Source organism: Rhinolophus ferrumequinum, chromosome 16 (assembly GCF_004115265.2).
Source record: "Rhinolophus ferrumequinum isolate MPI-CBG mRhiFer1 chromosome 16, mRhiFer1_v1.p, whole genome shotgun sequence".
Classification (NCBI taxonomy): Eukaryota; Metazoa; Chordata; class Mammalia; order Chiroptera; family Rhinolophidae; genus Rhinolophus; species Rhinolophus ferrumequinum.
The window spans coordinates 9,787,263-9,810,463 of NC_046299.1; the positions used below are offsets into that span (position 1 = coordinate 9,787,263).

The following is a 23,201-nucleotide window of genomic DNA, read 5'->3' on the forward strand; positions in this document are numbered from 1 at the left end:
GAGAACACTGTCCCCAACCCTCAGTGACCGAGACTCCAAGGAACACGCTGGCCAGCCTCGGCCACACTGTGGTTTCCCTGTGCACCTTTGCACCATCTCAGCACCGTGGCGAGGACGGTGGCTGGTCAGAGGTCAGGTGCGCAGGGATGCTGCCCAAGCGGCAACTTGGCTGCAGGTACGGCAGGTACGTTCCCATTACCTGAGTTCGCAGCCCTGAGTCTGCCGAGGGTGCAGGGCCATCTGAGCCTGAAAGAAGACCAAGACTCATCTTCTCACGAGCTGGGCCAGTAGAGAGAGAGTACAGATCCCAGATCAGGCTTGTACATGCAGCTGCCATTGATTTTACTGAAGCCAGCGAGAGACAATCTTGATGCTGCCACTCTTCAACGTGTCACAAACCACAAAAATACACTGAGTCATATCACTTCTTTATTTTCATCTTTAAAATGAAGCATTAAAGTCATCCAACATACAGATATTCCTATAGCTCCTTACACATTTTATTCTGTCTCAAGTTAGGTATTTTAGCTATGAGACGAAAATAATCCCATTAAAATGGCAACTTCTCTGAAAAAGGGGTTTCACATTTATGTGATGGGAAATTCATTCTCCACCGACCCCTCAAAAAACTTCTTCAGTCCAGAGCCACAGGAAGACAGCTCACAACCATGGCTAACATAGTGCCTATGCAGAGAGGGCCCCGAAACAACAAGCAATGGGGTTAAACTTTTGAAACAAGCAACTTTTTTATTTGTACAGAATAAGAATACTGAAGAAAAGCATCATTTTCCTTTCAGCCCTTTTACTGTTTTGCCTCCACCCAGGTTACTGCATACCAAGCGGCTACGAATAGTAAAAACCAACTGATTGAAAGTCCCTGAAATGCATGCAACTTAGAATTCCCTACAGCACACAATCAGTTCCCAGTCTCCAGGTCTGCTTTTTATTTCACGGAGACTATGGCGCTCCTGGGTCGCCAGCTGTGTCTGTCGTGCTGCTGGGGTTTGGGGTGGCTGCTGCTTTGGCTTCTGGCTGCTGGCTTTCAGTTTGGGGGTCTTCCCCATTTCCGGCACTATTCTTACTCTTGTCTGCTGCCGTGGCTCCCATCTCTATGATTTCCTGCAGTGGCTGACCACTTTCAAGGGAGCTAGGCTGCAGTTCATAGACCTGGACCTGACCGGGGACATCGACTGCTTTCTGTTCAAGTTTTTCCAAGATGGTCTGAACCTTCCTGACGCCATCTCTCCTGGCCTGGCGGACATCAGCTCGTCCCTCAGGGTCGACCGAATCCAAGGCCAGGAGCTCTTTGGTCAAATATTCTTCTATCATCAGGTACTTTTTGTCCGTCTTCTTGCCCTCAAAGTTGTCCACAGCCTGCTCCAGCCCTTGCACCTTCTCCAGGATAGCTTCCACTTTCAGCACACCTGGATGTTTTGGGGGTGCCTCAGCTTCTCCTGGCTTTGGGGGTGTGGCTTCTGCAAGGGTCGGGCTGGGGGCTGCCCTTTCTTCCGCAGCCACATTCTTGGGGGGTGAGGGGACAGCAGAAGGGGCAGGGCTTGGAGAGGGACAAGGACCAGGAGCAGAGGGAATCTTGACCTCCACCTTCTCAGAGGGAGGTGGAGGCTTCTGGGAAACAGGTTGAGAATGTACCTCCTTTCGGATCACTTGAATCGGGATGTGTCCAGGAAGGAGATCTGGTCCAACTGTGCTTGGTTTGCTTTCTGGTTTGTTTTCAGGTTGGGGAACAGGTGAAGATTCTCGATGGGTCATGGGCTGCTGCGAAGAGGCAAGGACACAAAGATATTTTTAATAACTGGTTGAGAGTCATAGGACGTTGTTTGTAGCTAGTACAATATTAATTAGAATGAAAATTGGGAAATGCTTTTTTTTTTAACAGTATAAAAGAGATTTTAAAAGTCAACCAACAGTTGTTACAAAGTGAAAATATATGAATCACGTTATGTGATCAAACCATTTGTCATGCTTCCACTCATCGTCTTGGTCTACTGGTCTGTTACCTCACTGCATTTTTCTGTAGACGGCATTCTTAACGCAATAACAACTAATATAATTTTCAAAAATGAAAATGTCAAAAACTCCTGTTGACTGCTGAGCTAGTTTAGCTCAAAACTCTTGGGTGACTCGGACTCTCAGGTGATACAGCCATGGAGGGATAAGTGCAGTCTGTCCCCGTCCTAACGCTGTGTGGACAGTCTCGATTCAAGGTCTGATCTTCCCAGCTCCTGTTTCAGAAAATTTATAATCTCTTTTTTAAAAAACAAAAAATAAAAAAACAAACCTATGACGACCTAGTGGTTTCTGCCTAGACTGATGTATTTTTTGAGAATAAGCAAGATGCCCCAGTTAACCCTGTAAGAATTCTGCTGGGCACACCTGTGCCAGAGCTAACACTCAGTTGTGCATCTCTGCACTGACTCCTGGCTGCAAAGGATGGGATGCTGAATAAATGGGACTAGAAGATAGAGCCAAAAATTTTTAAATGAGCTATGCTTAAAACCAAAATGTCTCAGCTCTTCTACATTTAGGTGAATGTCTAAAACCCCTTAAAAATCTCACACACCCTAATTTCATCAACTGGGAAATAAGAATTGGACTACATTATTTTTACATATTCTCAATGTAAAACACTAGATTTCACTAAATGTTCAGTTAGGTCACATTCTTGCAAAGGGATCTTTGAACAAGCTATAAAAGGGAGATCATCACGAACACACACGGTTAAGGGAAGTAGAAACAGGATTAAATATTGTTTCACAGATTATGGGCAACATTTAGGAAAGACACGAGAGAAAACATCTCTAGCTCTGCAAATGGGCACCACGTTCCCAGGATGACTGAGCCCGGAAAGGACCTGGTAGACACTTAGCTGTAACCTCTTTTACCACCGAATCTCTTTCGCCAACCCAAACATCCTCAACTTTGACCCTCACCACTCATGAACCAGCCACAACAATGGCAGGTAAAAAGGGACTTCAGAAATACTTAAGAGCGGGTGCTCGGTGGCTGTATTTTTTTAAAATGTCAAGGTCATGAAAGCAAAGAGAGGCTGCCAAAGGACTATTCCAGATTACAGGAGACTAAAGAGAAACAGTATCTAAATGATTAGATCCTGGAATGGGGAAATTGCTGAAAAGGAGATGTGAAAACGGACTGTGTATTAAATAATGTTGTAAGAATGTTAAACTTCCTGAATCTGATCGTTCAATTGTGGTTATGAAGGAGAAGGTCTTTCTCTTAGGAAAATATTTACTGAAGTAGTTAGAGTACGGTAAAGGGGCATGATATCTACAACTAAATGTCAAACAATTAAAGCAGGTAACATGTAGAGAGAAGAAATGACAAAGCAAATGTAGCAAAATGTTAACAGTGAATACCGGTGAAAGGTATACTGGACTTTGTGTGATTCTTTTTACTCCCCTGTAAGGTTGAAATTAATTTACAAACAAAAAAGTTTAAAAAATAACAATAAAAGGAGGGTGCTCTGTTACAGGGCTCTGGACAGTGTCACCATCTATAGTGAAAAGATACCCTGCATTTGTTCATAGGGAGACTTCCTTCTAAAAGCTGTGGCAGACAATTAATTCCGCTGCTCAAGTCGCAGCCAGAGGGGGCCCGGGGCTGCTGAATGCTCTGCTGCTGAGCTACCAGCTGCTGAAGCCAGACGCCCTCCTCCTACAGGAACCAGCGCCCCACAGTCTGCACGGAAGGACGAGCAGACCCCGCCTGGAACTCGCACCAGACTGGAAGGCTTCCATCCGCCCAGCCAGCCAGCTCACCAGCCAGGCACTATGGTCCTCCACAGAAGAGAAAAGTGAAAGGCACGGCACTTATCGTTGAGCTCAGAGCCGAGCTGAAGATGTAAGATGAACACTTTGAAATGCACAGAATGATCATAAGCTGAACTCCTAAGGGACTCACAGGTGCCTGAGAAACATGGGTGGGCTTCACAGAAGAGGCAAGACTGCCTTGTTGGAGGATGGGGAGAACTTAGGTTGTGAAGGCATTTCAGGGAGCAGGTTCAGCACGAGCAAAGGCACGGGGCAGGCGGTGGGGGGGATGACAGAATGGGCTTGAGTGGAGAACGGGTATCGGGAGCAGGCAGACAAGCTGCCTGGAAGACTGGAGACAAGGCTGTGCAGGGGCGTTGAAGGGCCCTGAAAGGTGGGCACTGAGACACCTAGGCCTTCGGCGTGTGAGTGATGCTCCATTCTGTGCAGCTGTCTGCCTTCCTGCCTTCGTGGTGGCTGGAGCCTGCCCCTCCGGTGGCTGCCCCTCCGGCAGCTGCCTCTACAGCAGCTGAAAAATGAGCCCGAGCTACAGAGAGGGCTGAGGGTTTACAGCCAGCCCTGGTCCTGCACTTCTGCCACCGACCAGGCATGTCCAGGAGCTCCCTTTCCCCCAGTTACACGTGTGTATTCTCGGGAGGGCTGAGGAACCCACAGCACTTGCACAGAGCTCCTCGGGCCCCAAAGAGATGCTGTCATAACCAGTCTGCCGACACCAACCCTCCTACCTGAGGCCTGTCGACCATGGTGTGCACACGCAGCGGTGAGGGGGAGTGCACCGGCGTGCTGCTTCTGGCTGGAGAGCCATCCCGGCTGGACGCACCCAGGACGGGCGACCGAAACGGGGATGCTGCCCGCTGGGGCTCCCGGGCATCCCCTTGGATCTTGTGGTACACAGGCTGGTGGGTCTGGTATTCACCCTGCTGAGCTGGGTAGTGGGTCTTCTGGGCTTGGTGGAAGGAGGGCTGGGCTGCTGGCCGGGTGACATTCTGCTCATGTATCACAGGGATGGGGATGTAGCCCCGGGGGAGCTGGTGACTGCCCAGGCTGCTCCTGCCGGAGGAGGAAGGCAGGCTGGCTGAGGATGATGAGGACGAGCAGTCCGAGGCAGCTGGAGACTGGGCTCGCTGCAAGACACAAAGGGTAGAGGCGGGGCCCATGAGCGACCCTCTGCCTGGCACCCGCCCTGGCCTGTTATGTGCCTGCTCAGGATAACAGGTTTAATAGGACCTCCCATCTGTAAGCCTCTCTGTTTTCAAACTGCAGTGTTAGGACTGGGAGCTGTGGAGTCCAGAGGCCTGGGTTCAAATTCTCAACAGCTTTCTGAGGCTCATCAAAACATGGAAAAGAGTACCTTGCCCCTCACGGGCTCACCTGAAGATTAAGTAAAATAATCATGTACCTGCTTTAGCACAGTGCCACAAACAGCAAGTGCTCAATACACTGCATTTGTTGTCATTACATGTCACTTCATTTCCTTTTTCCTTAGCCCTTTCTCTTTACAGAGAATTCAAGTCAGCCTGGCACTAGGAGCTGCGTCCCGTGTGGCCCGAGGCAGGCCAGGCCCCTTTCCCTTCTGCACCACCTTCTATTCACCTAGAAAATCAGGACTGGTGTTTCCCCAGCTGGCCCTCCTCACTCAAATTTGATAAAATTTCTCCAATATGTTACATCTGATTTTTACAACAAAAAAATATTCCAAGTATAGGTCCTGCTTTTCCAAAAAGGGCCAAGACCCTCCTGGTGTCCACATTAACTAGGACATTTTTGCCCCCGAGCAGACAGCGAAGCCAAACATTCACCACAGAGCCAAGGGAGGCAATCCTAAGCCTGGATGCACAGGGAATGACAACGTGTGCTCACGAACTGGCCAGCGGACACGACGGGATGGTGTGCATACAGGATACCCAAGGGGGCTCACTGCTCAGGAATCCTACTGGGGTCCACTGGCCCTCGAACGTCAGCTAAGGACCAGATTAAGGACTATTCTTTAGACACTGGCACACTGAAGTGTTGGTTTCAGGCTCAAAACGCTCAAAACCCGTCATAAAGCAGCTGCCTCCCTGACTCCCTGTTTTGGATTTCCGTTTAGACTGTGGGACACTGTGAGGGCAGGTATGCTGCCTTGTTTTCATATCAGTATAGCTCCAAGCAGTTAATACTTATCCATAAACATTGAACTTACGGAAGGAAATAACATACAGTGTCTCTGTTTCTGAAATAGAAAGCTTGGTGGGAGTAAGAAGCATCAGATTAGGAGCCAGAGGCCGGGCTGCTCATCCCAGGGATGCCACTCCCCCTTTATGCATGTGGACCTCTGCGCCACGATCCAGGCCCACCTGTAAAACGCTGGGGGACCATGTGGGGCTGTCTCGTTGTCTTTGCTGGGTGACCCCTGGTGCTGTGGGCCAGGCCCAGATGCCCTGCATTTTATTGGGTGCCTGGCCCAGGGCACCAGCTTCAGGGTCTCGGGCCAGCCTGAGAGGCACAACAGCTTGCACTCTCAGGTCGCACCCACTGGCCCAAGAGCCAGGCCTCTCCTTACCTCAGGTCTGTGGGAGGCCAGGGGCTGGGCTGCCGCAGCTGCTGCCGCCTGTCCACACTGTTTATCTGGCTGGCTGGCTTCTGCCACACCACGAAGAGGTGACTGGGACCGCTGAGGAGCCGTGGCAGCTGCCTCAGTTCGGAATCGCTGCGTCCCAGGCTGGGGGGGGGCAAAGACGGGGTGCGGCGGCCGGCTGTCGGCGCCTTCGTGGAGGACAGGTATGGGAATGTAGCCTGGTCGGAGCTGTGGGTACACGGCATGGCCTTCCCTAGTGCGCAGCGGCCTGGAGCCCTCCCGGGAAGGGCCATTTGCAGAGGACGGCGTTTCCTAAGACAAAAAAGAGAAACACAGACCGGTTAGACTGGGAAGGTAACACCTCTGAAGAGGAAAAGCACGGTGCTGAGTGAGCACTCCCCTCTTCCAGAGGGGTTCTGGGCCTCGCGCCAGCCAGCACGGCTGGGCAGGAGCTCCACTGCTACCCTGCTTCTGCCAGGCACCCCCTCCCCCCTCCCAGGCTGCCGTCTGGCCAGCAGTTTAAGAATGAAGGGCACCAAGAGAAAGCAGGTGAGCCAAGGTATCTGGGGAGCACCAGAGAGGTCTCACTCTGCCACACCGGTAAGACAGGTTTTTTCCTGGGTGACGGGCGGGCAGCGCCACACTGTCTCCCAAATCCTCAGAGTCCCAGATCAGGAGGTGCGAGGAGGATGCAATTCCAACTCGCTAAATTACAGCCAGCTTCTCTGCTTCCTCAAAGGCCCTCCTGCTTCCTAACAATCCAGAGTTTTACGGGCCCCAAACTCAGGCCACGGCTAAAAAATCTTTGCAGAGAAGGGGCGCCGGGAACATTTTCAGAACAAGCTGCAAGAAAGGGAGACACACAGGGAGCACAGAATGAGAACAAAACCCGGGGATTAATTGTGCTGGCTTTCTGTTGCCAACAAAGCCTGCCTGGTGAGGGGCGTCTGGGGTCCCTCTGTGTCCTCTCACAAAGTTCTCCCTTCAGTGGCCTGGCTATTTTGGGATCCTTGAGAAGGCCAAGTTCCAGATGTACCACAGAGAGAGATCTTGTTTCAGACGACAAGGCTGGCCAGTCACTCACCGGGCAATGTCATTTCTCACCAAGCAGAGGCTGGGCAACCGAAGCCAGCCCCCCACCCCCACCCCCTGCCCAGGCTTTCAGTCCTGACCATCTCCTGAGGGTCCTTTTACAGAGAAGGGGGCTGTGGATTTATGCCCCTTATAAACCTCAGAGAAGGTCAACTGCTAAGGAGAGCGATCCCTCCATATGGAGGCACCTCTCTGAACTGTGAACAAGTGCCAAAGGCTAAGGAGCCTGCGGGGGAAATTCCCACCGTGGCAAACTCAGCTGCCAGGGAGGGCAGCCGAGGGCTGACCTGCACGGTGAGTGATGGACCACTGTAATTTTGCCTTGCTTCTAGATGCGTGTGCACCAGGTGGTTGACCCTGCCATTTAGCCCTTTCAGACCCATCAGCTGCTTCCTTCCTGCGGAGCCCCTGGTCAGAGGGCCTTCAGCACACAGGAGGAGGCAAGGGTGTTGCCGTGTCCTTGGGGACACCAACAAACAGGCACTCTCAGATTAGAATACCCACGTGCTCAGGGTGGCTGCATTATTTTAGCCTGTTGAACTCTCAGGTCACCCAAGAGCAGGGAGTGGATCCAAGCCTCACATTCAGAACGAATTCCTGCCGTGAGACAGGCACCAAAGGGGAGGCAGCAAGAAGCCCTGCGAAGCCCTGTGCTACTCGGTGCCGGCTCCTAAACACAGCACCAGGGACTTTCATCCACTTACTGGCACCCTCCTTCAGGCTCAAGCAGGGACTGGGCTTGTGCTGGGACGTCGTCTCTGCTGGCTTCCCAGGGGCGCTGCTTCCTCCCAGCCACACAAAAGCCTCGCGCCAGCTGCACACTCCACAGAGCTGAGCAGTTAGCAAGCCCCCACCCACTGACTAGCTGCTGGGGAACATCTGCTACTGAGGTGCTGGGTACCACGGGGTGACCAAACCCGCAAGAATGTTCCCTGCCAACTAGGGGCTTATACAAGACAGGTTGAGGCTGCATGAAACAAGCAGGAAGCAGAACTGCCGGAAAAGCATGGGGGGCCCTGCAAATGGGGGAAATGCATGGGTTTTTCCAGCTAGGACGGGGCTACGTTGGATCAAGTTCACTCTGACCTCCATCAGTAACAGTTTTGGAACAATTCTCTTAACCTCTGTGAGCCTTATTCCCCTTACCCAGAAAACGGAGCAGCCTCACAAGACTGCTGTGAGGTTTTATGAGAACACATCAAGAAAGATGCCCAGAAGGCCAAAACACCTGTGCGCTCCCTCCCTAAATACGCATGTGATCATACTACTCAGACCCCAAAGTGTCAGAGGAATCAAAACTGAAGGAACAAAGTTAACCAACTGGAGTCGGAATGGTGGCTACCCCCGAAGGAAATGGAAGGGTCTTGAAAGAACCTTCTGAGGGGATGGAAATATTCTCCATCTTTTTCTGGGTAGTGGTAAATGAGTGTACACCTTTGTAGAACCCATCAAGCCCTGAACTTCTCTGGAACCCTTCCCCCCCCCCCCCCCCCCCGCTGCCCATTCCCGGCCACACTCCACCCATACTATCTGGTTTTCACCAGTGAGGGCTGCCAACGCCACCATCCCCGCACAGCCAGCTGTGAGTTGTGCCTCCAACTCAGACCCTTCCAGGGCCTGGAAACCTTAGATAGGCCTGGCTGCGGCTTGGCTCTCCTTGGGGAAGCCCCTGGATCCAGAAGGCACTGCAGCTGGCCTGCCAAGAGTTGTGCATTTTATGAATCTCACTAAATATATTTGGTACCTTAATTGAAAGAGGGAAGGAAGAGGAAGGAGGGAGGAAGGAAGACTAAGTCTGCCTGCCCGAGGGACTTGTGACGGCAGAGGCTGCTTCCTGGGTCTTGGAAGAAGTGCCATGCTGGGTCCGTGGAGGAAGGCGTGTGGCCACTACAGGCAGGGGCAGGGGCATGTTGTCAGAGTAGCAGTGGGGGAGGGGTGGAGGTTGAGGTTAAGTGCTGAGCTGAAGAAGATAAGTAAGTCTGGAGGCCCAGAGGGCAGAGCTGCAAGTGAGGCTCCACGTCCACTGTCCTGTGAGTTGCTGACAAGACACCTCACCAGGACTGGAAGAATCGAAAGGAGAAAGGACATGTAAGGAAACGAGAAGTCAGGGAGGAGAGTGCAGACATGAGGGCAAAGCAGGAGACAGGGCAAGGACAGGAAGGGTGACCCCGGGCGAGGAGGAAAACGGAAAGGCCGCTGTGGCTGACAGGACAGGAGACCAAGACTCAAGTTCTCAGTTTGGCGTTGACTGAAAAATGGAGCTGTCAGCTGGCACAAAGGGGAAGGCAGGGAGGGTGAAAGGCGGCCTGGAGGCGCCTTTCCTACAGCCCTGAGATCTGCACTCCTGCTTCCATGTGCGTTCATGCCCCATTTATACCATTTAATACAAAACCACACATCTCGTCATGAGCCTCACACCTGAAAGGCAGCAGGCTCCCCTTCCACTCTGGTGGGGTTTTGTTTAGAAAAACACTGCTTTAGGTAAAAAACCCCATCAGTTTTACAGAATAGACAACTAAACACTTCTACAGGAACGAATAATTTAAACCAAAACTGAAACTCGCACCCATAATAAAGTCTGTACCAGGAATTCGGACACCACCTTCTAATGTTTCTACTCTGCTGTATCGTCAGAGACCTGTCAATAGAAAATGCTTCAGTTTTGACTAACTAAAAAGCACAACCCAGAAGAGTTCAATTAAATTGCCCTTTCTATCTTCTATGGTGTTTTCATCACACAGTGTAGTAAAAAAAAAAGATGTAATTTTTCTTAAATGAAACGCTTAAAAATGTGTAATACTTGTGGTCCTCCTAGAATATGACCGGAACGTGTCTGTCTCTTCAGTCCCGTAAGAATTGTTCTCAAGTTCAAGCACAAGTCCAGAAAAAGCCTATCGGTTACACCAGCATGTCTCGTAGAAGACTCACGATCTGCTGCCCCGACTCTGACTTCAATGGGGACCCGACTTTCTGGGGGCTATTCCGTGTGATTCTGAGACAGGGACCGGTCACGATCAGTGACCAAGGAGACAACTGTGAGTCCTTGCCTCCTCATCATGGCCTGTCCGTAGCTTCTTATCTTACCCCATAAATTTATAAAGTGAATTGGTTAATTCTTCTCCCTTGTTTGTGCACTGCATTAAAATCTCCTGAGGCATGTCTCAGAGGGCACTAAACAACTCCATGAGATAGCCAGGATAAGAAGCAGGGAAAGTACCCCAGATGAGCCAAAATGTGCCCTACGAAGTACAAGGTATTATTATTAGGTATTATTATTAGACAAGCCTGGGGTCACGTTCTGAGCTTGGGTGAGCCCTTGGGTTGACACAAGTCCTGTTTGCTTAAGAGTACATCTAAACTTCACGACTGGTTTTTAATAATAATGTGGGTGCTAAGCAGACAGCTAGGAGACGTGGAAAGAGATTGCACTTGGTTCTAATCCTGACTCTGCCCTAAACAGGTGAGCTGCGTAAGCAGCTCACATCCCCTCTCTGGACCTTAGTTTCCTCAGCTGTACAATGACGGGGAGGCCCAGACGTTCTGTTAAGCAGTGGTTCACAAACTCTAGGGGGCATCAGGAGCACCCAGGAAATAAAAATGTCTGATTCAATAGGTGTACGGGAAGGCCAGCCTGGACCGCACTGAGAAACACCGATCTCAGTGAAGTTCCTTGCAGCTCTGCCAGTCTCCATGGCCTCAGATTTCCAAGGCCCCGTCTGGCTCTACATGAACCTCAAAAACAAGGTAAAGTTGATGTAGAAATCTAAAAAGAGGGTCGGCCCAGTGGCACAGGTGGTGGGAGCAGCGTAACGCTGAGGTCGCCGATTCGATTCCCACAGGGGCCAGTGAGCTGAGCCCTCTTCACATAAGATTGTGAACAACGGCTCTCCCTGGAGCTGGGCTGCCGTGAGCAGCCGGTGGTTGGCGTGAGCTGCTGCGGGCTGCGGTGTGCTGCCAGCAGCGGCCGGTGGGCAGCGTGAGTGGCCGGCAGCCGGCGAGAGAAGCCGTGAGCCGCTGTGAGCAGCTGACCGACAACTGGCGACCGAGTGCCTCAGCGGGGAGCGCAAGGCTCGTAATCCCAGCATGCGCCAGGGAGCTGTGTCCTACACACCAGACTGAGAAACAACGGCTTGAACCAGAGTGGGGGGGGGTGCGGAAGAAGCGGGGGAAAAAAAGAAATTAAAAATCTGAAAAGGACCACTCTTAACTGCACTCAGTGAAACCATATCAGAAATCTCTGCAACTCGAGGTGCCCCAAATGTTCACGTACCAAATGACGAGGAGGAAGCTGCTGACGCCCCCCACCCTTCACCGTGGACTCCTGTGCCTTAGGAAACAGGGTGGGAACAACACTTCCTGGGCACCTGCAAGGTGTGCTAGAGTGTTGCACATGCATGGCCTCAGCTGCTTTGGGGACAGCCAGGGAGCAGGGTGTGCTTGACCCATCCACAAGCAATTCCCGCCCTCTACAGAGTGGCCCCTGAACCCTAAAAACGGCCCCGCTGCAGGCCCTAATCTCAGCTAGAAGGTACAGTGCTCTTAAAAAAAAAACACGGGCTCCACACACCACAGATCCCACCTGAATGAAGGATGGCAGCAACAAAGGGAGCTCTGAGGGCTGCCCCAGGGTCACCTCGACAGCCCCGGAGTCTGAAGTAGGACACAGGTTCTAGAAACTGGGTTTTTAGGCCGGAAGAGCCTTCTCACCAGTCAGGTGTTGACTTTTACTAATGATACTTCAAAACTTCTAAAACAAAGGGAAAAAGATGGAGGGAACAGGAATCCTGGAACTCCCCATGTACCCAGGATCTGGATCAGAATTCAGCGGCTTGGCTCACTTCTATCCAGCAGGAAGCAGAACAAACGACAAGCTGAGTTCTAAAGCACAAGTAGAGAGTTGAGCTTCAACATCCTATCAAAATTTTCCGTATGTATTAGAGGCCAAAGATATCAATTAAGTGTCACTGCCAATTTGACATATAAAAGCTATTTGCATCCCCACAGTCAAACTCAGAATTCCTTCAGTTCCCACTGGATCGGGATGGTCTCTCCGACCGCCGTAGCCCTGTCTGGGGCACAGAATGGACACTGGGCAAATTCTGAATCAGCAAAGGCCACATCCACCAAAGTTTGTTTACAGCACTCCCAGTAAGACAAGAGTCTGTGCTGACTACAAGTTCTGAAAGCAATCCAGTCACAGGTGACTGCAGGCTTTACCTGAGATGCCTGTTATTAAAATATACTATGTATTTTATCCCGGGATTAATGAGATGGATATCCCTATGTGTTCCTACTGGGGAAAAAGGTTTTTTTGGAACCTGAAACCCATCAGTGCTCCTCTTTACAGCTACGTCCAACAAGCAGGACAAACCAGCACGAGCCCTGGTCTTCAAGTTGTCACCCTGGGCTCCAATTCTGCCCTGCTGCTCACCAGCTGTGTGCCCTCAGACAAGACTCCTTGCTACTAAGACTCACTTTTTCCAGCTGTAAAAATACCCACACCTCCCAGGAATTTGTGCAAGATTTAAGTGAAATAAGACACAAGGAAGTCTTTGTAAACTTTAAACTCATGCCCTACATAATCACGTTTCTTCATTCTACAAATAGTTACCGATGGACCTATTGTTTACAAAACTAATTCCTCGGTGATTTCATCAAATTGGTAACAAGCCTGTTAAGAGTTAGAAGCCCCTTTATCTGAGAGTCTTAAGAGCACTGATGGGCAAAGAAGCCATTTTCTCACCTGAGAACTGTATCTAAAGTTTCACAACCTGGAAGCAAACAGCCAGAAACAACTCTAGGGGCCAGAGCTCCATAACTCCCCTCTCCCTCCATTTGGACAAAGGGGCCTGCATTTGGACAAACTCACCGCTGAGAAGTCTACCCAACTTGCGGTGACTGTGGCTCATCGCACACATGGCCCTGAGACCTAGTGAGAAAAGCCAAGCCAGGCTGGGGCAGGAGGACCTGTCTAGGAGCAAGGTATCTGCTGGCCCCCCACCACCCTCAGTGTACCCTACACCGGGGCATGTAAGGGACCTCCTGGCTAGCGCCACCCACAGCTGGGTTTTCCCTGGAGGGAGTGCTCAGTCAGCACCCGGCCTACCCAGTCTCCCACCAGGCCCTGGGGCCCTCAAAGATTCCATGTAGAAAATGTGGCCCAAGGTCACACAGGAAGTTACTGCAGAACCAGGCTGAGAACCCCAGTCACCAGACTCCCAGCTCCTGAATTCACGGCTACAGGAATATTAAAAACTACCTACTTCCTCTTCAGGGGAAAAGAAAAAAAAAAAAAAGGAACATCTGCTTTAATCAATCTAAAGTCACAAATCACAGATGGAAAAGTACCTGAAGTTCCTGTATCAGGAAGCAAACTGTCTAAGTTAAAGAGACCTCCTCATGGTACTTTCCCTTGAGTTTGTCAAGGATTTGTCTCACACTAAGGCGGAACACTGGTCAATCACTCAGCTCTTCCATCCGGTGGAAGCCAACCACGTAAGGTTTGTTGGTATCAGGGAACAGAGCTTCACCAGACATTCATTGTGTACAAAACACAATTTCTCCAAAGAAAAACATCTCCAACTAATCAACTGAGGCTCAGGCGAGGGGAGAACCGCTCAGACTGATGGTGGCAGCCTTGGCAGGAATTCCAGGGGGTACTCTCCTCCCCACCCCAAAGGGCTGCTCAAAGCACTCCTCCCCTGAGAGGGTGGTGGCAACTAGAAAATCCCTCCCTCTCCTTCTACCTGCAGTGACATGTCTGCCCCTTAGAGCTGGGTCCAGAACAGCTGTGCAGATGGCCGGCCCCTGGGTAACGTGGCTCAGGTTCCCGCAGCTCTCACTGGGCACCCACCTAACTCCTGCCTGGCACTGTCCTCGGACCTGCACAAAGATGCGGAAGGAGGGCTGGAGTCAAAGGTAAACACAGCACCCTAAGCAGCAGAGTGCAGGAAACACACCACTCCCAGCCCCCCGCCCCCGCCTGTCTTGGGTGGGGAACCAGGGATGAACCTACAGGCTGATGGACTGTGAGTGCAGCCCTGGATGAGGCTCCAGAAGGCCCAACAACCTTTATATAACCCCGTGTTGCGTCCCTGAGTTACAGCTACATCCTACCCTCACGAGGGGCACAGGAAGCCCCCAGGAAGGGTTCTGAGGGCACCCCAACACTGGTAGAAGGAGTCAACTAAAGTTGTCCAAGGAGGTTAAGAGGAGGCCTTGCTTCTAAGAAACAAGACTTCAGGCCTAGGGAGCCCGACCCATGTCCAGACAGAACTGACCACCATGTGCGGAAGCCTAATGCCTACCTGTGAATCCCCTCCTACTTCTCAGTGGAAGCTGTGCGTTTCCATGGACTGCACACACGTGGCAGGTCAGGCCCAGACTCACTGCCTTCCAGCACCGTCCCCCATGACCCTCAAAGCCTGCGGGAGGGGTACTATTCTGTGCCCATTTTACAGAAGGGGAGACTGAGGCTCGAAGAAGGTGAGTGCTTTATCTGAGAGCACTAGAACCTGACACCAGGCAAGGATGTTAACTTCAATGTTGCTGCCACATCACCTGTCCCCACTGTTTGTGGCAAATGTCCTCAAATCCTTCATCTTCCTGGGGTAAAACACAGCAGGGAAAAAGCATTTCACTTCACCGGCCGAGCTGGGATGAAGCACAGGCCTGGAACATTCAGTTCGAGTGCGCTCTGGGTCAGGGCGCCAGTGCTGGTGCTGAGTCACTGCCTGGCTGAGAGTGAGGGCACTCGGCTCAGTTCTGAATCACCAGGGCCCTGACTCCACACGCGCCCAGCATGTGCCCCCTGGAGGGAGAAAACCCAGTGCTACCGGAGCAGGAGAGCTGGTGCTGCTCCGATGCTCAGGGTCCATAGGGCGAATCTGGAAGATTCAAAACCAGACGTGGCTGCCTTCTCTCGTGCGCACGCACGTGCGTCCTTGTCCTCCGCTGTTTCTGAACCCATCCATGCATTCATTCAGTGTCTGGGAAGGACTTAAAACAACTGAAAAAAATGACCTTCCTACTACAATGAACACCAAGGAAGTTACTTCGAAATAGGAAGTGTCTGCTCTTCAACAGGCTGCTGGGAATTTTCAGCGGCAAGTCTCACCTTCCTCACTAGGGCCACAGCTCTGTGCTGTTCACAGGCTTCGATGTAGTGCAGTGGGGACTCTGGGCTTTTCTGAATTGACAGTCAGTAAGAAGCTTCACTCTGTGGGCGGGGGATCGTACTGTCATCAGTGGGGGTGGGGCACAACTCCTTTCACAGCATCGGGTGGCTCTGTGCAGCTGTGGATTAGCTCCAAGATGCTGTGTCACGCGTGGGGACAAAAAGAGCTTCTCGAGATCCGAAAGGATGAACTTAGGGCATCAATACTAAAGTCCCCTGTGGAAAAAGGCCATTCAGAAATGTGATGAAAGGAGTCCCTCCTGGGGGACACTTGGGAGCCCAGGACAACACTGCAGCGCTTGGGAACCAACAGAAGGGCCTCTTTTCTCTAACCAGCCTGTCCATCCTGGAGCCTAGGCCCGTGTTTTACTCTTCTCCACACAGAATCATTCGATTTTGTACTGAGCCTGTAGACCCTGCCAGGCACTGAGAAGCCGAAAGATGAAACAGACGCAACTCTGCCTCTGGAACTCTCGGCCTATAGGGACGTGACCCCAAGGCGAGCAAAAAGTGCCGCCTTTTGGAGCAAAGATTCAAATTAATGTGGAGTCCAGATCAGGGATAGCCTGTTTCCAACCCTGGTTAGAAGCAGGCTTCTAACCCGAGAAATGTAGGAAATGCTTTGTGGAGAACGGCATGAAGGAGGCAGAACTGTCCTCTACATGGCATTTAACATCGTAACATCAGTAAATTTCGGATGGGCCGAATGCGGGAGTGAACACTTGGGCCCATCTCCTACGGCCAGACCCAGGCTCAGGAAATGAGCCAACATTTCTGATCAGCTGTACTCAGGCTGTTTATTACCGGGGTGAGGCCTGGCGAGCTCAGAGTATGAAGGACGTTTGAGAAGGCCCACTAGGGGCAAGTCTGTCTGTCACTGCTTCAGGCTCCCAGGTGGGGGTAAACCTCTGTCTACACAGTCTTTCTCTTTTGTCACAGCTGACAGGCCTTGGGCCAGGCACATCCCTCTCCAAGTCTTATTTTCTCATGGAGAAGATACACCTGAATGTCTGTACCTGAGAGCTGCTTTGAGAATTTAAAAAGATAAGGTTTGTAAAAGCACCTATCAGTGTCTGGCAGGTATGTATAAATATGTTGGCAGACAAAAAAAAATATTAGGCCACGGGGTATGAAAATTAACCTGGGGAACGTAATTTAGCGGTTACCAGAGGGTAAAGGGGTTGGGGGTGGGGGATGAGGGTAAGGGGGATCAAATATACGGTGATGGAAGGAGAATTGACTCTGGGTGGTGAACACACAATGTAATTTATAGATGATGTGATACAGAATTGCACACCTGAAATCTATGTAATTTTACTAACAATTGTCACCCCAATAAATTAAAAAAATATATATATTAGGTTCATTCCTTCCTAAAGAAACCCTCTGATTAAGCTTTTGTAAGCTGCCTGGCTCCCTGAAAAGCTGCCAAGCCCTTGGCCCCCCTCCCCAGGAACCTTCATAGAAATATGTGAAGACTTAATACCACCTGCTATCTCACACAGTTGCACAATGCCAAGTGAGGGGTGGGGATTAACTTCCACATCTGCCAAAAGAAGGCACGGGGAGCTGAGCTTCAGAAGTCCAGCTGTGAGTCTGAGAGCTGAGGCAGAGGAGGGCCGGAGGGTGCAGACTTGATTCACCAGCAGTGGGGAGCTGGGAGGGGCTTGAAATCCCAGGCAGGTAGGACAGAGGTTTCCTTGGTGTTTATTAGCACCAGAGGGTCCTCAGAGGTCCCTAACGAGCAAGGCCTTAGCCTTCTGCTCCCAGTTTTTCTACACAGGTGTCTTCAGTGTTTAAGAGCAACGTTAAACCGACAAAAGTGTGAAGGAGAAAGCGTAGTAGGTTTAGATTATGCATGGTCTCCTACCTCAGATCATTTCAAAACATCAATAAGAAATAATAAACACACAGAGTGGTTTATATAAGGCAATCGTGTCATTCCAGAAGCGAGGACAGCGCTAATCAGGCCTCACGGGTGGCATGAAGCTTTGTGAGTCACAACCAGCCCAACAGCATCCCGCAGCTAAGCCTTCCCGGCCCTGGCTAACGTCAACCGCCGCGACAGTTCCTGTGTACGAACTCTACCCTCACAAGGGGCAAATCTACTCTACGAAACAGGGGACAAAGTATGTTCAGTTCTTGCATTAGCCAAACACAGACTGTCCTTTGGGGGGAAAAGGAAGGACTTGGATGAGCTGTACTCCTTAGGCATCTGGCCATGCTCTTTATCCACCCCCCTGGCAAATCACTATTCATCAGTCACAAAGGAATTTGCTCCACAGTAACTGCACTTGCTGGAAATAAAAGGAGAGAGTGGACCTTCATTTCCTGACTACTCTGATTCTGCTAAGAGGCAGGAGCTCTTTGCAATGGATCTGCAAAGAGCAAAATGACCTCATCTTCAAGAAAACTCAGGAGGCTCTGCTGAACCTGCAGCAGAATAAATGGGTGTCTCTACTTCAATCATAACTCAAAACATTTCCAGTTTCCTCTGAAAGGATGTTTCTACCTCTCATTCACAGGGCCTGAGGATAATATGTCAAATGATTATGAAGAGCTTCTGCTGAGAGGGCAAGACAGAAGGGAACGCGCTGGCTCGCTCCTTCCAGGGTGCAGGAGGGCCTCGGGACCTCCCCGAGTCTGGCCCTGCCCCACACCTGGTATGACCACCACCCTGCCAGGCTCTATCCCTCCCCATGCCACCCCCATATTCACACTCCCAGAAGCCAGGCACCGGGGAGTTTCACCAAGAAGGAAAAAGGAGGCTCAGATAACGTCTCTGGCAGGTGGATGTTAAGCAGGTGCCGTGAGGGATTCCGGGGCCTACATGCAGGCTACTGTATTCTAAGTCCCAGTATGCAACCCCTCTTCCCCCGAAAATGGGAGCCCCGTTACTCAGTGGCTCCCAAATGCCAGTCTGGTATATTCAAGAATCATCGAGGAAGCTTTTTTGACTTAAAGATTTCTGCACCCTACCCTGAGTGATTTGGATTCAACATGGGGGTGGGGGGGGCGCAGCTGGCAATCTGTGTTCTTAAAAGGCTTCCCTGGAGACTGCCACGCTTGGGAATCTGTGCTGGTGACCTCCAAGATCTGGAGACCTAGAACAGCCCGGGTTCCTAGAGGGAGGAGGGTCTCCCTCAGGTCCCAGAGGGCTTTGCGAGGGAGCAGCACAGCGCCACACTCCCAAGTAGCTGGTGTCTGTTTATTCTGTGAGGAGAGCCCCAAGGGGTGGCTGCACGGGCACTGTGTGCATCTACTGACTCCAAAGCGAATGCCAACCTTTCTGACAGGGAAGGGACTGGCATGAACTTGCCAGGAGATTAATGGGAAGCCCACGTGTGCAGAAAATCGATACCCAGGAAGACTGCAGGTGGGGAGGTTCGCTTGGAGTGGAGCTGGAGAAAGCCCAGTGTCTCTGCTTCCAGCAGTCCCTGTGCCTCTGCACTGAAGGGCAAGACACTTGCTTTCACTTTCCCCCTCTGTGACAATGTGGGGAGTCACTCTAACCACTTCAGGGGAATGTGAGAGGATCAACTGTGAGAGGACAGAGTGTAAGACTAAACAAAACACAAAGTTCTGGTCTTTTCTTCTTCTTTCCATGAAAGCCATTCCTTTACCAGCAAGGTTGTTCTGTAAATACCAGGAGCTATCTTCCCCAAAGAGGGCTTTCTTTACTATTCACCCTCAATGAACAGTTCTTTACTGATTGACAGCACCTCCTCTTGAAGGTAAGGATGCTTGGAGGATCCTCTTAGCTCCTCCAAACAGCCCTTTGTTTTGTGCCAGGGCCCTTTTCTCATTACGCATTACGAAACCAATTTCTAATATAAAGTAATACTGAAGGATTTTCCATTGTATTTAGTCTGGAGTAAGGTGTAATTCATATAAGAGAAACTGAATTAGTCACCGAGATGTTCTGTGTATATCAAAGCATAGGTTTGAAAGCAATGAACCCTTTAGCTCTTGTAATACCGAAGAGCTAATTAAGTGAATGTTAGTTTTCTCCTTATGTGTTGATACCAGGCTGACAAATCTCAAATAATTAATTTGGTACAGAGAACTTGTTTTCTTGAGTTGATCACATCCAGCCATCACCATCCAAGTAATCATAGCACAGAAATCAGCCATCTAATACTTGGGGGTATTGGGAGGACACAAAAAAAATCAAAGTATTCAGCCTGTACACTTCACGGTTTCATAAAAATTCAAGACATTTCTACCTTCTTCTGAATAGATACACTGCCTCTTCTTAGGACTTACTGCTGTGTTTATCTCTTTGCTATTAGTATTAGTTGAGTGATCTTTGGAAACACACTTGAATTCTCAGGGTTTCTTTCTCAGTAAAATAAAAGAGGCTGAGCTAAAAGATCTTTAAGGACCTTTCAACTTTAAAATTCTGACTTGAATTTTCAAATCCACTTTCCCAACATCAGAATTCTGATTTTAGTAGCTCTTATTTTCTATTTGTTGAGAATAGTAACTCAACCTGGTTTTTTCTACCCTTAAAAAGCTTTATGAAACCACAGCCTAACCCATCCACCAGAAGGGTGCACAAAGGTCTCAACTTGCTGGGTCAGTTTCCTGATGAAAACAAAGTGCTGGCAATCTGGATCTCATACTGCACTCCCAGTGGATACGTTCAAACTTGACCTTCACTCACAACAAAGGGTGCCAGAAGATTCTGACGGTCCCTGTCTTTATAGGAAGGAAGCCTCAAAATAATTGGGTTTTTTTAGCCACACTAAAGATCATATTCACACAGACTGGAGCAACAGGGCTGGTTTGAAACGAGCATTAGTTTCACCCACTAATGGGCTGAACAAACACACAAAAAGTATATATAATTATGCCTCTTGTACTAATTACAGCCTCTTGTACTAATTTTCAGAAATAAATATACCATTAATTTCTTATAAATGTTAAGTTGCTGAATGTACAATGTCTGGTTGGGAACCAGAGGTTTATCAATATTTTAAAGAAAAAAGTGCATAAAAATGAAGGTGGATAACATAAATCTTTCTTCAAAAATAACGACTTATAAAGCATTCTTGATTTTGTGAATTTTTACATCTTCAAAATACCTTACCAGCTCTTTACAGCTTTTATTTTCATTTTGCCCAAACGGCATTAACAGTTACCCTTTACCTATTTCTTTTTTCCATGCTTTTTATTTTGGAAAAGATCAAACTTATAGATAATTGCAAGAATAACACAATTACATTTTTACATATTAACAGACTCGTTTCAAATTTTTATTTTCAAATTTTCACGTTCCTAAGCGTTAAATATAATCCTTACATACATGCAAATGAAGCATACTTCTGCTATACTCACAAAAGTATTATCGCCCAGTTATTTGTTTATTAAAAACAAGTCCTAGACGTTTTAATACCATGACAAGGAAGGGAATGTATGCCATTTAAAAAAATTTCTCTTTCTCGCCAGTGTGAGGCAACGTCCTAAGGCGATGGCCAACTATGAGACAGTCTAACATCTTTAGTTTAGAAATTGCCTGGGAGAAGAGCATCTTGTTTTTAACAAGTCATACTAGAATAGATTCTCATAAAAAAACTGTTTCAAACAATACAATTTAAATTCCAAATATAAAATGGACAAAAATAGGAAAGTATTTACATCAGTCTCCTGAGTCATCCTGTGCCTGAGGTAGGCGAGTCAAGTCAAGATACCCCTCAGCCACGTTGAGGAACCAGAGGTAAAATTCCTAAGAGACCACCCACCACCCAGGCTTGCGAGTGGCCCCTGGCGTCCGCCCAAGTGAGATCCGCTGAGAGAAACCAGCATCTCTGCCCCGGAAGCCCCGCGGCGTTGGGGCCTGGCCCGGCCTGGGGAGCTGACCAGAACGGCCGCCCCTCGTGGATCCCGGGCCAGCTCCAGCCACCGCGCCCTCAGCCCCAGGTCCCCTCGAATCGAGCCGGTGAACGGGACCTGGCGCCACCGCTCGGGTCGCACTTCCCGGGCCGACCCCCAGAAACCCCATGCGGCCGAAGGAGCACAGCCCCTCCGAAACCTCCCCCTCACCCCCACGCCTGTCAAGGGCGGGACCGAAGACCGGGGAGCTGGTGCGGCCCAGAGGTCCGTGCGCCCCAGGTGGCCTTCACCGACCTCGGGAGCTGGGGCGCTGGCAGGCTGCGGCCAGCGGGCACTCGGCGCCTCGCGTCCCTGCAGCCCGGCCCAGGTCAGCCGCCTCCGCCCGGCCCTGCTCTTCCATTCGTCGAGCTAAGGGGTCTGGCTCACCTTGGGGCCCTCGGGGGGCACGCGCGGGTCGTTCCACGTCGTGGTGCGGCTGTTGTGGTCCACGAAGAAGGGCCAGCCTGTCTGCGGGTCGACCTTGATTTCCCAGCCGGGGGGCAGGGGATCTCGGTCGCCGGCGCCGTTGCCGGACGCCATCTGCACTATGGGCGAGTGGGTAGCAGCGCTCATGCTGGGTCGCGGTGGGCCCGGAGGGGAGGCCGCCGGGGTGCCGGGTCGCGGGGTGCTGGGTCACGGGGTGCGAGGCCTCCAGGCGCCGAGTCGCTGGCGGGCCGCGGCCGGAGCTCGAACTGTGCGCGCCGCCGACGTGTCCGGGAAGCCGGCGCCGGGCACCTTTATGAATTAAAGGAGGGGGTGACGTGGCCTGAGAGGGGTGGAAGTGTCTGGAAATAGCCTCCTCGCTGCCAAAGGGGAAGGAGGAGATAAAGGGAGGTAGCAACTGGCCGGCTAGAAACTTCTGGTCCCATCCAGAGAAGTTGGCGGCGGCGCGGGTTGGAAGCGGAGCTCCGCCCTGAGTCATCCGCTATAATCGTGGCGGGCGGGGCGGGGCGGGGGCGGGGCCTCGGCCCGGCCGCCCCTCCTCCACTCCCTCCAGCTCCTCCCTCGCCCAGCTGCCCTGAGGTGGGCAGTGGTTCCCCTGCGGGATCCGCCTGCGGCCGGTTTCGGTTTTCAGACTCGCTCCCTCTTCTTGGAGCTGCGTGGGTATTTCCGGGACTGGCAGTCCGGGCGCGGAGTGCCTGCTGCGGCTCCTTGGTATAAAAACAAAGTCGTCGTTAGCCTTTGAAGTCGCTGGTTTTAAGCTAGAGTTTCGCCCACCCGCTACCTCCTATACTCCCCCTTATACTGATACTCGGGACACTGCGTCACTCAGTTACGTTTTAATCACCTTGCTTCATGGCCTTAAGAGCTCTGGAATGTTGATCTGAGACTACAACCAAGCCATGGAGAAAATGGAAGTGCGAATGGAAATTCACCTGCCTGCATTTTGAAACTTAAAGAAGAATGAAAGGTTGCATCAGCCCATGGTTTTATGCTCCTGAACCTCTTCTATTAAATATAGAAACTATTATTGCAGTAAACAACTGTAAAGAAAAATCACGTTCTTTTGGGTTTTGGTCTTTCTTTTTTTTTTTTTTTTTTTTTTTTTTTTTTTTTTTTTTTAAACTGCACAGCGACATTTATTGTTTCAGCCTGGAAAAACATCCCTTTTTTTTTAAATTTCACACAGCAAAGCAAGTTAAAAACTTCACTCATCAAATAAATGATAATTTAAACAAGAACTTGCTAAAGA

At 50.5% G+C, this 23,201-nt stretch overlaps 1 protein-coding gene across 2 annotated transcripts; it reads right to left on the minus strand.

Moving 5' to 3' along the window:
• Positions 1–395: 395 nt before the first annotated feature.
• BAG3 (BAG cochaperone 3) lies at positions 396–22,425 on the minus strand. Of its 2 annotated transcripts, none has more exons than XM_033130931.1 (4): positions 21,896–22,425; positions 6,352–6,678; positions 4,535–4,933; positions 396–1,773 (listed from the first exon to the last, which is right to left on the minus strand). In XM_033130931.1, exons 1-4 carry the CDS (start codon positions 22,079–22,081, stop codon positions 958–960), a joined length of 1,728 nt encoding a protein of 575 aa, XP_032986822.1. In that variant the 5' UTR covers positions 22,082–22,425; the 3' UTR covers positions 396–957. The 2 variants fall into 2 exon arrangements, with proteins under 2 accessions (XP_032986822.1, XP_032986821.1); XM_033130930.1 differs by having other exon boundaries at positions 397–1,776; positions 21,896–22,424.
• Positions 22,426–23,201: the final 776 nt, after the last annotated feature.